The following is a 13,669-nucleotide window of genomic DNA, read 5'->3' as shown; positions in this document are numbered from 1 at the left end:
GTGGGCTTAACAACAATTTTCCCAGTGCTTCTGTTAACATTTCAAACAAATTTGGGTCCATTCTTGGGTAGAAGGTCAACTTGGAGTAGACAGTGGGGGTTATTGACTTGTACAAGAGGGGTCTGTCACTTGAGGGAAGGACACGACTTGCTTCCTTGTTCCTGAGGGCATACTGGAGCAGCGGAACAAACGGTGGCCATAGGAGAAGCCACCATCCCCAAATCCCATCAGCTTGGGAGGAGTTCTCCATCCCTGAAGGTGTTCAAGCAAGCAGGACCACTGAAAGTGCTAGGACCACCTGTTAAGACTGTTAATGGGCAGAACAATGATGTCTCAGCAATTCCTGTTGGTTCCCGCATTCTGCTAGCTCAGATTCCACTTGTCTGTCTGAATCACTGTAAAACACATTTGTAATTGAGAAGCCATGTGTTTGTGTAGTTTCACCACTTTCTTATAATCCAACACCTAAAATAAATCTTTTGGAAAATCTAGAACAAGCAGTCTGGGTAGAGATGAGAGAACAAGAGGATGGCTGTGTGTGTATTGGTGTGTATGAAGAGCCCGCTATTGTTATGGCAACCAGCATCCTCAACCGATGCTATTCAGTTCCCAATAATATGAGATGTGATTAAAAATTGACACTGCAGCAAGGAAGAACACATGTAATGCGTTGGTGTAGCAACCAGAATAAAGTCTGCATAAATTTAAACCCGATGATCACAATTTGGGGAATTTGTCTACAATTAATTAGGAATCCTTTTCTCATCTGGACTGAAGTCAGGAGCCTGGAGGTCCGACCTGTGTCCATGACCTTAGGCCAAAGGGACCTCAATGTCCTTTTCTGTAAAATAAGGTATTAGGTTTAATCCTTTTGTGTGGGAGGCCCCCAGCTCTAGGCTATACCAAGAGTTTCCCTGATATCTGCATGCAGCATATTACTAGCAAATATTTATTGAGCACCCACTCAGTATCCAGTTGAGTGCTAAGGATACAAGAAACTGTCTCTCTTGAAGCTTGCAGTCTTTTTTTTTTTTTAAGATTTTATTTATTTGATGGACAGAGATCACAAGTAGGCAGAGAGGCAGGCAGAGAGAGAAGGGGAAGCTGGCTTCCCGCTGAGCAGAGAGCCCAAGCCGCACTCAATCCCAGGACTCTGGGATCATGACCTGACCTGAAGGCAGAGGCTTAACCCACTGAGCCACCCAGGCGTCCCGAGCTTGCAGTCTCTTAACCTCTCCAATTACACAAATCTATGTGAAGCTACAGCTGTGATAAGTGTAAAAGGAGGTATTTTGTGCTATAAGACCAACAACAGAGATGTAACTAGTTAGATCAAGGATATTTAAGCACGGAGCGGCAGTGACTTGCTCAAGGTAACACCACAGCGGGAACCATATGCTATGAAGCAGTGAGTCTTTACAAATGGAGAAATGAAGTACCGGGAGGATAAGGTGTTGTCCTCCAGGTCACACTAGAAGCCATGGCAATAGGTCATCTAAACGCAGGCGCGGCTAATGAGGCCCCTGTATGCCTGTCAGGGGCTGAATCAGAACCCGCCGCCCTGGGCCTCCTATCCTCTGGTCCCAAAGCCCTTCGCCCCCTCTGGGGCCGTTTTCGGACGCTCCCTGGCTCCACTTCTCCAGGGAGGCGATGGGGCAGTCGCGGTGGGAAGCTCAGCGACCCAGCCGGCGTGCGTGCGGGAGCGCAACCCCGTCTTTGTCACTGACCACTCAGCTGGGGGCCAGCAGGCTCGCTCTTCGGCTCGGCGGGCCCCGCGCCCCCTGCGCGCTGCTGGCCGTGACGCGGACGGCGGAGGGCGGGATGAATCCCCACCCGCCTCGCCTGCGCAGCCCTCCAGTCGCGGCGAGGAGAGGCCACCAGGCCCACGCGGCCGGGCCCGCGCCCCCTGATCCCGCTCGGCGCGCGCTCCGCGCCCGCGTCCTGCAGGGAGGCGGGCCCGCCCCCTGTGCGCGCAGGCGCGCGCGGCGCGGGTCTCGGACGGCAGCTCTGCGCCGGGCGGCCACGGGCGGGCCTCGCAGGTAGGGAGCCCTCGGCGGGGGCTCGGCCCGGCATGCGGGGCGCCGCCCGCCCTGCAGCCCGCCCTGCCGCCAGTGCCGGGTGCGCGACCCCGGCGCGCGGCCCATGGCGAACGCCGCCGGCCAGGGGGCGCGGGCTGGGGAGGAGAGCAGGGGAGCGGAGCGGAAGGGGTCGGGGCAGAGCGCGGCGGGGCGGGGGGGGCGGCAGCGGGGCTGGGGGCCGCGACCCCGAGCGGGGGAGGCGGCGGCTCCGATTTTAGCGAAATGCAGTCAATTAAGAGTTTTTCATTAATACGACGGAGGGTGTAGAGGGCGGGCTTTGAGGTTTCTTAGGAAATGGGTCATTTGGCAAACTTTCTTTTTCCTACCATTGATTTCCGATTTTTATAACGGGAAATGGGATTATTACTATTTTGCCATAAAGAGAAAGAATAAAAAGAATTCCGCCATTTTGGCGTCTTAAAAAGTAACCGTTGCGCGGAATTGACGGGTGAGTGGCCGCCCCACCCGCTGCCCTGTGTGCTGGTTCCCCGAGGAATCGCGGGCGGTGGTCCCGACCCGGAGCTGGCTTGCCCCCCCTCCCGTGTCCCGGCCGCAGCTGCGGGGGGAGGCCCCAAGTTTGCGGCGCTCAGTCTGGCCGGGGCTCTGAGTGTGTGTTGCTCCCCACCCCCAACACTTATAGCCAGGGCTTTTATTGAGCGTCTGTTGTATACGAGGCCTTGAAGGGCAGGCAGTTGGGAGGAACCTTAGCAGAGAGACGACGAGAAAATAAACAGGGACATCCTCATGCAATAAATATTTATTGAACATATGCTATGCGCCAGACACCGCTCTGGCCCGGGGACCCAAATGGGTATGTTAGGTTCCTTGGAACCAGACTCCCAGAGGGAGATGTGAGCGCAGTTTACTGGAGTGCCCTTGCAAATATCACCTGTAGGACAGGGAAGACAGCAAGGTGGTGGGCAGAAGTTAAACAGCCAATGGCCTGGGACAGGCCCCAGCCTGTCCCAGGGGAAGCTCTGGAGTGGAGGGGGGGGGGCGCTGCTGACATAATCTCAAATTGAGGCTAGGGGGCGAGGTCTTTATTCCCCTTATCAGCTGGTCTAACAGGATGGCTGCTTCCAGGAGAGGGCACTTGGGCGAGGCAGCTCCCCTGGCTAAGGGCAGTTCCCAGAGAAGCTGAGGATTGCCCCCTGACAACCTGCAGGGCAGCTGGGACCTCCCACTTTATCCCCTCCTGGAGGAGTCCCTGAACAGCATGGGGGGTAGGGGACTGGGGATCGAATTCCAGCCCCTAAGGCAAGAATGGCTAAACCTTTTATGGATTTCAGTACCGTTGTTTCTTACACTGCTGACCACTTTTTACTCGCAGCTCTCTGATTCATTCATTCACTGCCGATTTGAGCGGGCCTGTCAGGCTTTTTGCACGTCAGCAGCTTTGTTCCATCCCTGGGGGAGACAGACAAGTTAATGCATAGTTAGACTGTGGTGGAGTGGAGTACAGCCGAGGGGATGATTAACTTTGTTTGGGGGTGGATTCTGGGAAAGCTTCAAAGAAGAGGTGTCACTCAAGCTGGATCTGGGAGGATGATTAAGATATTTCCAGACCTATGGGATGTGGAGAGGTGTGTGCAGAGGACAGAGGAGTGGGTTCTGAGGGTGTGATCAGGCCGTAGGGTAGGAGTAGATGGCTTCCTAGCACGTGGCTTGGGCCTGGGAGCCATTTCAGACTGGTTGTGCTGCTGTATGTACCGAGTGAGACGATGTTTATGAAAATGCTGCATGAGCTGCAAACACAAGGGGTAGCAGCGGGAGAGGAAGAGTGAATTCAGATCACAGAGAAAGCAGTTACGGGCCTCAGAAAAACTCATGGTCTGGCTGGGGAGGAAGGACACGGAAGCAGTGGGTGCCGTAAGCCAGGAGGCCACAAGTAGGTGTGATGGGTCCCAACATCTCAGAGCACCGGCTCCTCTTTCCTCCTGCATATTTAAGGACTTGTCTTCTAGAATTATTCTTTTCCCCTGCACTGTCCGTTGTTTCCTCTCCATAGGCTCATTTTCATCAAATACAAACATGCTCTAATATCTCCTATTTAAACAAACCAGGGGCACCTGGGTGGCTCAGTCAGTTAAGCTTCTGCCTTGGGCTCAGGTCATGATCCCAGGATCCTCGGATCGAGTCCCGCATCTGGGTCTTTGCTCAGCGGGGAGCCTGCTTCTCTTTCTGCCTCTGCCTGCCATTCTGCCTGCTTGTGCTCTCTCTCTCTCTCTCTCTCTCTCTCTCTCTCTCTGACAAATAAATAAATAAAATCTTTAAAAAACAACAAACACACCACGCCCCTTCCTTGAGACCACATCACTCTCCAAACGCCGTCCCCCAATTCCATGCATTCCCCTTGACATCAGAGCTCCTTGACAGAGTTATCAGTCCCAATGCTTCCCCTTCCCTTTCTTCCATTCTTCTGTGAGGCGCAAACCTTATCAGTTTCCCCCACTAGAATGTAGAGTCTGTGGCAGAGGGCAGAAGTTTTTGTCTGTTTTGTTCAGTGACAAATCTGCATTGCCTAGAACAGTAGGTGTTCAGTAAACATTGAGCTAATCCAGGATCTCTCTCTAGAACCCACTCCAATCTGGTTTATGTGTCCACAGCTCCTCCGAAGTGACTCTTGTGGTCAATGGTCAGATCTCAAGATCTGACTTGATCTGTCAGGGGCATTTCACACTGAGCAGTCCCACTGTCCTGAAACTTTCCTCCTGTGTCCTCCAGAAGTTCAGACTCTTCTGGATTCCCTCTGACTTGAAGGCAGGCTCTTTTACCAGATCTTCCTCTAACCAACCTATAAATCTTGGTGAGCTCCAAAGCTCCTACATGTTTCTTTATACTCAGTTCTGTGCTTTTCAATGCCAGCTATCCACGACGGCTGTCCAGTTTACATCTCCAACCCAACCTCACCCCTTATTTCTACAATATGTTTCGTGAGAGCACTTTTGTCTGGTTTGAGAATGTATTCCCAGAGCACAGAATGGAGCTGACACCTAGTTGGCCCTCCAGTGTTTGCTGAAACAAGGGCAACAAACCTGAGCAGAAGAACATTCCCCTGGCCTCCCTTTCTGGACACCCCCAAAACATGTGAGAGGTTCTGAAACAGGAACGGAGTTCTTCCAGGAGTAACCACATGCACTCTCAGTGACTGCCAAGGTTTTGAATAAAAAGATTGACTCTATCTAAAAGAACTCAAAAGTGGTCCAAGTACATCAGCTGTGAAAAGCAAAATAATTAGAATTGAAATTCAGGGAATTCTATTTTACAATCTTAACAAAGGGAAACACACCTTGGTTTGAATATTGCCTTCATTAATCAGGTTATATATCTAGTCTTCACCTACTTGATGATATAATACAGAGGATGGACTCTCTGTTTTAGAGAGGAAAAGCTGGAAAGTAAATGAGTACACAGGAACGGCAGGTGGGAGGAGGTGGGAGAGACAGCAGCCCCCCTCCGCTAGCAGGCAGCTTCTATGTCATCAGAAGTTACCCAGCTCCCTGGAATTTCTTTTCTTTTCTTTTTTTTTTAAAGATTTTTATTTATTTATTTGACAGAGATCACAAGTAGAGTGAGAGGCAGGCAGAGAGAGGTGGGGGAAGCAGGCTCCCTGCTGAGCAGAGAGCCCGATGCGGGGCTCCATGTGGGGACTCGATCCCAGGACCCTGAGACCATGACCTGAGCCGAAGGCAGAGCCTTAACCCACTGAGCCACCCAGGCACCCCTGGGATTTCTGTTAAAAGGGAGTGAATTGGTATTTATTGAAGGCTTGCTGCTACCAAGACTTTGCCCATTTTTTGCATGTGATATTCACTAGAACCCTTTGAGACAGATATCATTACTGTATTTATTTTACACACGAGTAAACTGAGGCTTCAGTCAGGTAAGTTTCTTATTCAGAGCCCCACGTGTTAAGCTCTGGAGCTGAGTTTCTTTTTCTTTCTTTCTTTCTTTTTTTTTTTTTTTTAAGATTTTTTTTTTTTTACAGACAGAGATCACAAGGAGGCAGAGAGGGGGGGGGGGGGGGAGCAGGCTCCCCGCTGAGCAGAGAGCCCTATGCGGGGCTCGATCCCAGGATCCTGAGATCATGACCTGAGCCAAAAGCAGAGGCTTAAGCCACTGAGCCACCCAGGCACCCCTGGAGCTGAGTTTCACACTGTCTTAAGTCTGTCTTGAGCTGAGGCCATGTTTTCCTTTAACTTTATGCCACAAGCCATTGTCAAGGACTGTCAACACCTTACAGCAACCAGGAATCAATCACACACCCAGAGCTTTTTATTAACAAGTTGAAATTACTGAAATCCAACACAGATTTATTTAGCACCTACTGTGTGCAGGCACTGTTCCAGGGGCTGGCTCTATAGCAGGGAACAAGACGGATAAAAGTCTTTGCCTTTATGGAACTTAGATTTCTATAGGGATGACTGATGACACACAAATAAGTAAATGAAGATCATTACTGATTATAATGAAGGATGCAAAGGAAAGAAACACAGTAATGGGATGAGCAGTAGTAGATGGGTGAGGAGTGTGCTGCTTTAACTGAGTGGCCAGGAAAGACCTCTTCTGAGGAAGTGACCACTGAGCTGAGGCCTGGAGCATGGAAAGCAGGTAGCCAAGCAGAGAGCTTGGGGAGGAGCATTCTAAGCAGAGTTTAGAACAAGGATCAAGGGCTCTGCAGTGAACATGTTTGTTAGTGAGTGAAGGAAACCAGTATTTGTCAGGGGTGGAGAACAGGTGGTGGAGGATGAGGTCAAAGGAAAACAGGGGTCAGATTCTATAGGGTAAACCTCTTTGATTTTATTCTAAGGGCAGTGGAGAGCCATGGAAGAATTTTAGGTAGGGAAATTATGTGATTTGGTTTACATCTTTTTTTTTTTAAGATTTTTATTTATTTATTTGACAGAGAGAGAGAGACAGTGAAAGAGGGAACACAAGCAGGGGGAGTGGGAGAAGGAGAAGCAGGCTTCCTGCTCAGCAGGGAGCCCGATGTGGGGCTCCATCCCAGGACCCTGGGATCATGACCTGAGCCAAGGCAGATGCTTAACCACTGAGCCACGCCCCTGTTTTACCTTTTTAAAGCTTTCTCTTACTGGAGAATAAACTGTAGGAGGCAAGAGAAGAAAAAGGGAGATGAGGTAGGAGGCAGTTTCTGAAGTCCAAGGAGAGCTGATGGGAGTTGGGACTTGCAAGGCAGCAAGGAGATGGAGAGAAGTCAGACTCTGAGAGGTGTTTTGCAAATAGAGCCGACAGGCCAATTATAATATCTGTAAAGTTTTGCTGTCCAGTACAGTAACTATGGCCACTGTGACTATTTAAATTTAATTTAAATTAAGATTTAAAAAATTCAGTTCTTCATTCACACTAGCCACATTTCAGGTGCTCAGGAACCACATGTGGCTAGTGGCTACTAGTGTGTTGGACAATGTAGGCATAAGACATTTACATCATCACAGAAAATTCTCCTGGACAGTGCTGGTAAGCCACTAGGACAGTGGCCAATAAGTTTTAGGAGTTAAGTAAATGATAGATATTTATTAAGTATAGTTGTTACATTGTTAGGTCTTTTTCCCCCATATATTTACTTATCCATCCACCTCTTTATTAAATATTCTTGTCCTTGCTTTATTATATGGAAGAGTCACGCACTATCTGGGTTCTTGAAGAGCACGTCTTTGCTTTTCACATGTGTGCATTTGTTCAGCGGACCTTCTAGTGCTCACTCTGTGCTTAGGGTTGGAAGGATTGCGGCCAGGGGGCATCAAAGAATGTGATTGGGAAAATGACCTCCCAGGAAAATGGACCTTAAGAGTGAGAGTGAATTTGGTACTTGAGGGCTCTAAGTCCCCACAGGAAGAAGAGTCTAGTGGGGCTGGAGGTGGGGCTTGAAAAGAGGGGAGTTTGGACATAGCCTGAGCTCTGTCGTTGGCAGCTGGCCAGACAGAACCTTGGCCTGAGACCTACTCCCAGAGTCAGTTGTGTACCTATACATCACAGTTTACAAAGCACCCTCACACATGCCCATCTTCCAGTCCGGGGGAGAGGCAGGGCCTGGCCAGAGCCCTCACCTGGGTGACCTGGTTAGAACCAGGAGCCAGACTTAGTGTTGGTCTCCTAAGACACCGTGCTCTCCTCAGGGCTGAGGCTTTTCTCTACAGGGTGACCAGCTCCTCCTCAAAGAAGGCTCTTCCCTCCCTGATCACCATGGGGGTCGTGTTCAGCTTGTAGGCCTACCAGGATGGAGGGGAATGCCGAAATGGAGATGCTGAGGACACTGAAGGGGCCCTCCACAGGAGAGGTCAACGTGCACCTGGTGGCCAGAGACAGCCCAGGTTCCAGCTCTCACCTGCCTACTACCGCCTTCATCATCCCAGGTGGGCCAAGCCAGGGGCCTGGGGGGAGGAGCAGCCCCACACCTGCCTAAGCAGGTGTGGATCCCGAGAAGGACATACTTTCACCTGCCTACACACATGCATGGGCCAGGGCCGCCAGGCTCACCTGTGTCATGTCTGTTTGTGTATTTGTTCGTAGCTGGCTCGGCCACCCTTGGCCTGCCCAGCAGTGCCCTGGATGTTTCCTGTTTTCCACGGGAGCCCATCCATGTGGGCACTCCGGAGCGAGTGGCGGGCAGCGTACCTGTCACGGCCACCGTTCTGCCGCAGTTAAGCCCCGGGCCTGCGGCCAGCTCCGGCACCACCTCAGTGCGGCTCCTGGAGTGGACGGAGGCCGTGGCCCCGCCTCCTGGGAGCGGCCTGCGGGTCAGTGTCTGTGGGGATTGGCGGAGGGGCCGGCGAGGGGCACTTGTGGGGCGGGGCCAGCGGGCCGGAGGCGGGGCCCGAGGGGAGGGAGGAGGAAGGAGCCTGCGATGGAGGGTTCTGGGCTATGGCTTTGACTGAGGGACTCTAGGGGCATGGCTTGGGTGGAGGCGCTGGGAGTCTGGCGGGCTGCTGGGGGCGTGGCTTGGAGCGAGGCACCCGGAGCCGAGCCTTGCAGAGTAAGACTGCCGGAGGGGACCTTGCCCGTCGGAGGTGGGTCGAGGGGGTGCGGGAGTCCCGTCCTCAGACCCTCCCACGCTGCAGTTCCGGATAAGCGAGTACGCACCGCTGAACATGGTAGGAGCGGAGCAGCCCCCGAGTCCAGAGCTACGGCCCGAAGGTGTGGCCGAATATGAAGATGGCGAGGCCCCGGCGGGAGGTGGCGATGCGGGCACCCAACAGCCGGGTAGGACCCCCCAGTCCCCAGGCTGGGGCCCTGCCCGGGTGGGGCATGGCCCAAGCTCCCTAAGGAGTATCCATGGGGCGGCAGGGGGAGGATGGGGTGGGTGACCTGGGTTCTGCGGGTGCGCCCAGGGGTTGGTCCTGAGATGGCGAAGACTGTGGGGGTAAGGTCCTGGGAAGCCTGAGGGGGCGTGGGCTCTGAGATGGGCGGAGCCTGAGTGTGGTTGTGTTGGACGGGAGGTCTGAGGCCCCTTTGGCCCCCACAGCGGACCTCCCCCAGGATCCTCCAGAAGATTCCCCCCAGGATCCCCCAGAAGATGATGGCACCTGTCAGTGCCAGGAGTGTGGACCTCAGCAAAGCGCGGTTCCAGATCCTGTTGGTTCCTCCAATGATGACTGCCCGCCGCTGTTCCAAGAGCGGTAAGGGGGAGGGGATTGCACCCCTACTTGCTCTGCTTTGGGGACCCCATTCCCCCTGTTCCGGGCTTAGGAGAGGGACTGGGTGGTGTAGGGTGGGTGGTTCTTTCTCTCAGGCCATCTGTCCCTCAGGTCAGTCATAGTGGAGAACTCCTCAGGCCAGAACTCCTGCACCAGCGCTTCTGAGCTTCTCAAACCCATGAAGAAGAGGAAGCGCAGGGAATACCACAGCCCCTCAGAGGAGGAGTCAGAGCCTGAGGCCTTGGTAGGAAGAGGGCTGTGGGGAGGGGAAGGGGAAGCTAGAGGCTACACGTCTATTCTCACTATCCTCTCCATTAATCAAGGCTGTGGGGCAGGGCCAGAGAAGACACATGATGACTCACTCATCCTATTTTGGGGTCCCGTTTTTAACTCAGGTCCTATACAGGGTTAGAGGAAAATGATTAAATCACCTTCCTTTTTTTCCTGGAGCTCGCATCTCAGTCTAGCATCAGGGCTAAGTCACATTCACATACACCAGCACCCAAGGAGATGAGTAGGCAGATGGAAAGCTCCATCACTGGAACCCTGTCACAAAGCCAGAGGCAGAGAAGGTTGCAGAGAAGCTGGAAGAGACAGAGCGTGAAAGTTCCAGTGGACGAGTAAGATCAACACACAGCAGGTCTGAGGAATGGAGAGGACTGTAGTCAGACTGTGTAACCAGGGGCTGTATGCTCATGTGAGTTTGTGCCCACGTGGTAGGGGGTTGCCCGCTGGAGCCATGCTCCTGCTGGTGACCTAGAAGAAATTCCACTTGTTTGGGGCAGAATATCATGTGACCAGAGAGCCAGGCAGGGGCCTGGAATAAGTCTGGGGCTTCACTCCAACCCGTGAGGACAGGAACAAGGCTTGCCTTCCACAGGAGAAGCAAGAAGAAGGAAAGGATCCAGAGGGACAGCCGGCTGCTAGCACCCCAGAGAGTGAGGAGTGCAACAACAGCCAGTCTGGTACGGCGTCTCCGGGTGTGTCTACGCTGCTGTAATGTGTGTATACATCTTTGGAGGTGTGAGGCTGGAAGTGTGAGTTACGTATGTGGTGGTGTGTTGTACATACAGAGAGGAGTATAAATTAGTGTATGTGTGAGGGAGAGAGAGAGAAAAATGAGACACGATGTTTCTGGTTTACGCATTAGTATATGTGTATTTGCGGAGGGATCGTATCATGTGCTTGTTTATCCTCTATTAGCCAGTCGTGACTGGGCCTCACAGCCAGGCTCAGAACCCAAAGACTCAAACAGCTTTTAATGGCGTCACATGGCATTGCTTCCCTTTGGTGGTGTGAGCAAGCTTGTGCTGGCCGTTGGTCTGTCCTTGCTATCTGAGCCCCCATTCTGGCCTTCTGGTTCTTAAAAAAAAGGGGGAAACAAAGGTCATTTATAGTCAGCTCTGGCCCTCAGGCCTTCTCCGTTCCCGTGTGACAACAGTCAGCTGGAGCTGAGTAACATTCATCACACTTGTAATCACGTAGGTAGTGTATAACAGCTTGTTTAATGTCTGTCTTCCTCCCTCAAAACTGAATTTATTTGATTAATCATCGTATCCTTGGTGCTTAGCTCAGCAACTGGTGTTACGTAGACTCTCAGTGTTTGCTCGGTTCAGGAATGCATGAGGTGTGTGTTGGTGATTCCACTCGGACTGTGACTCAGTTGCCTGAGTGACTGTCTTTCCTGTCTCAGAGAGAGCCAGAGGATGAGGTGAGTTCTTAGGACATTCTGCCTTGACAGATCCAGTACCAGCCAGAGGAACCCAGTCTATATCCTGGGCTCCGAACTCTGCAGTGTCTGTTAGAAATTCTGCCCATTGCAAGCAAACCAGATTTTCACTGTTGTCTCTCAACCCAAGGCTCTCACATCAGAAGCTGAAAGCATAGCTCTCATTGGTTTATGGCTTCTTAAATCTTACCTAGAAGAAGGAGACAGTCCAACCACCCAAGACAGTGGCTCAGCTGCTCTTACTTAGGGAATCCATTCATGAATCAGCATTCTTCTAGCTGGGTCCTGTTGGCCAGTATGGTTATCTTTTGATTCATACCTCTTGCCATCTCAATGGTAAATAAACATTGGTGTGGCATTGATTTCTGGATATTTTCCTCCTTGCATCTTTTTTCCTTTTTCCAAGGGAAGATACTCTATCAGTTGGCAGAAGTTTGCATGTATGGCTCAGTTTTTTTCCGGTTGTTTTTGGGGTCTTTTGGCAGAAGAATCTGGCATGAGGGGTAGGGGTAGCAGGGTTGTTTGAGTGTCCTGTGTGTGTGGAGAATCCATGTTACAGCTACACTCAGGCAGTTGGATGGCCAGCTCCTGGGTTCATGCTGAACGGCCTGATGTGTCTAGTCCTGACAGAATGTTCAGTAGTTCATGAGTTAGAGCCTTGTAACTCATGTATGCACTCGGGCTTTCTCTCTCTCATGTATCCACGTTACATTTTCAATGGCTGCTTCGTGTGAGGAATCTTTTCTAACACACCGTGGTCAAAGTCTTCACAATATATGTCGTCATTAATAGCTGTTTTGATATTCTCACGTCACCTCTCATTCTGCTGATGTCCAGATCAGGTATCTGTGGTGGCGTTCTTTAGGGTCAACCTGTTACAGTCTTTTCAGATTCAGAGCAGCCCCCCAAAATTCCTGTTCTGTCTCCCTTTAGTTACCTCAGACATATGTTTTTGCCCATTCTTTTTTTTTTAAAGATTTATTTATTTATTTTAGAGAGGTGGAGGGACAAAGGGAGAGGATGAGAGAGAATCTCAGGCAGATTCCCTGCTGAGCACGGAGCCCAGTGCAGGGCTCGATCTCAAGACCCCGAGCTCATGACCTGAGCCAAAATCCAGAGTTGGATGTTTAACCGACAGAGCCACCCGGGCACCCCACATTTTTATCCATTCTGAATTGGGTTGTTTATCTTCTTCCTATTCTTTATATATTCAGCATATAAGTCCTTTGTCAGATGTATATGTTACAAATATTTTCTCCCACTTTGTGGCTTGCTTTTTCCTTTCTAAATGATGGTTTTTGAGGAACTGAATGCTTTCATTTTGATGACGTCGACTTTATCCATTTTAAGCAGTTAGTGCTTCATACATAATTTTACAAAGTAGTGTCGAACAGCTTTATTGAGATGGAATTCACATACCATGTAATTCACCCATTTGACTTGTACAAATTCAGTGTTTTTTTAGTGTATCCACGGAGTTGTGCAACCATCACCACATTCAGTTTTAAAGCATTTTCATCATTCCAAAAAGAAGCCCTGTACCCATGAGCTGTCATTCACCCCAAACCACCATCCTCCTATAGTCCTAGGCAACCCCAAGTTCATTTTCTGCGGATATGATTTGCCTGTTCTGGACATTTCACATAAGTGGGATCATCTAATACATGGCCCTGTGTGACGGGCTTCTTTCACTTAGCCCCGTGTTTTTTGTTGTTGTTGTTCGTTGTTGTTTTTTCTTTTATTTGACAGACAGAGATCACAGGTAGACAGAGAGGCAGGCAGAGAGAGAGGAAGAGAAGCAGGCTCCCTGCCGAGCAGAGGGCCCGATGCGGGGCTCGATCCCAGGACCCTGGGATCATGACCTGAGCCGAAGGCAGAGGCTTTAACCAATGAGCCACCCAGGCGCCCCTTAGCCCCGTGTTTTAAAGGTTTATCCACATTTTAGCGTGCATCAGTATCTCATTCCTATTTACTGCTGAATGATAGTCCATTGTATGGATGTATCACACTTTATTTGTCAATCGATGGGTATATGGGTTCCTTCCACTTCAGGGCTATCATGAGTAGTGCTGGTAGGAATATCTGTGTACAAGTTTTTGTGTGGATATGTTTTCATTTTTCTTGGGTATGCACCCAGGAGTGAATTGCTGGGTCATGTGGTAACTCTACGTTTAGCTTTTTTTTTTTTTTTTTTTTTTTTTTTTTTT

At 50.8% G+C, this 13,669-nt stretch overlaps 1 protein-coding gene across 1 annotated transcript in view; it reads left to right on the top strand.

Moving 5' to 3' along the window:
• The first annotated feature begins 8,316 nt into the window (after positions 1-8,316).
• The window catches only part of LOC111141670 (L3MBTL1, histone methyl-lysine binding protein), a 28,066-nt gene continuing 22,713 nt past the window's right edge, over positions 8,317-13,669 (top strand). Inside the window, exons 1-6 of the mRNA XM_022494408.1 lie at positions 8,317-8,452; positions 8,610-8,836; positions 9,158-9,299; positions 9,562-9,715; positions 9,845-9,977; positions 10,614-10,698. Coding sequence (XP_022350116.1) covers positions 8,317-8,452; positions 8,610-8,836; positions 9,158-9,299; positions 9,562-9,715; positions 9,845-9,977; positions 10,614-10,698 — 877 coding nt within the window. The remainder of the gene's footprint in view (positions 8,453-8,609; positions 8,837-9,157; positions 9,300-9,561; positions 9,716-9,844; positions 9,978-10,613; positions 10,699-13,669) is intronic.

The sequence above is a fragment of the Enhydra lutris genome, unplaced genomic scaffold, assembly GCF_002288905.1.
Source record: "Enhydra lutris kenyoni isolate GAN:26980312 unplaced genomic scaffold, ASM228890v2 scaffoldscaffold6, whole genome shotgun sequence".
Classification (NCBI taxonomy): Eukaryota; Metazoa; Chordata; class Mammalia; order Carnivora; family Mustelidae; genus Enhydra; species Enhydra lutris.
This window is presented reverse-complemented; position numbering and strand designations above follow the sequence as displayed.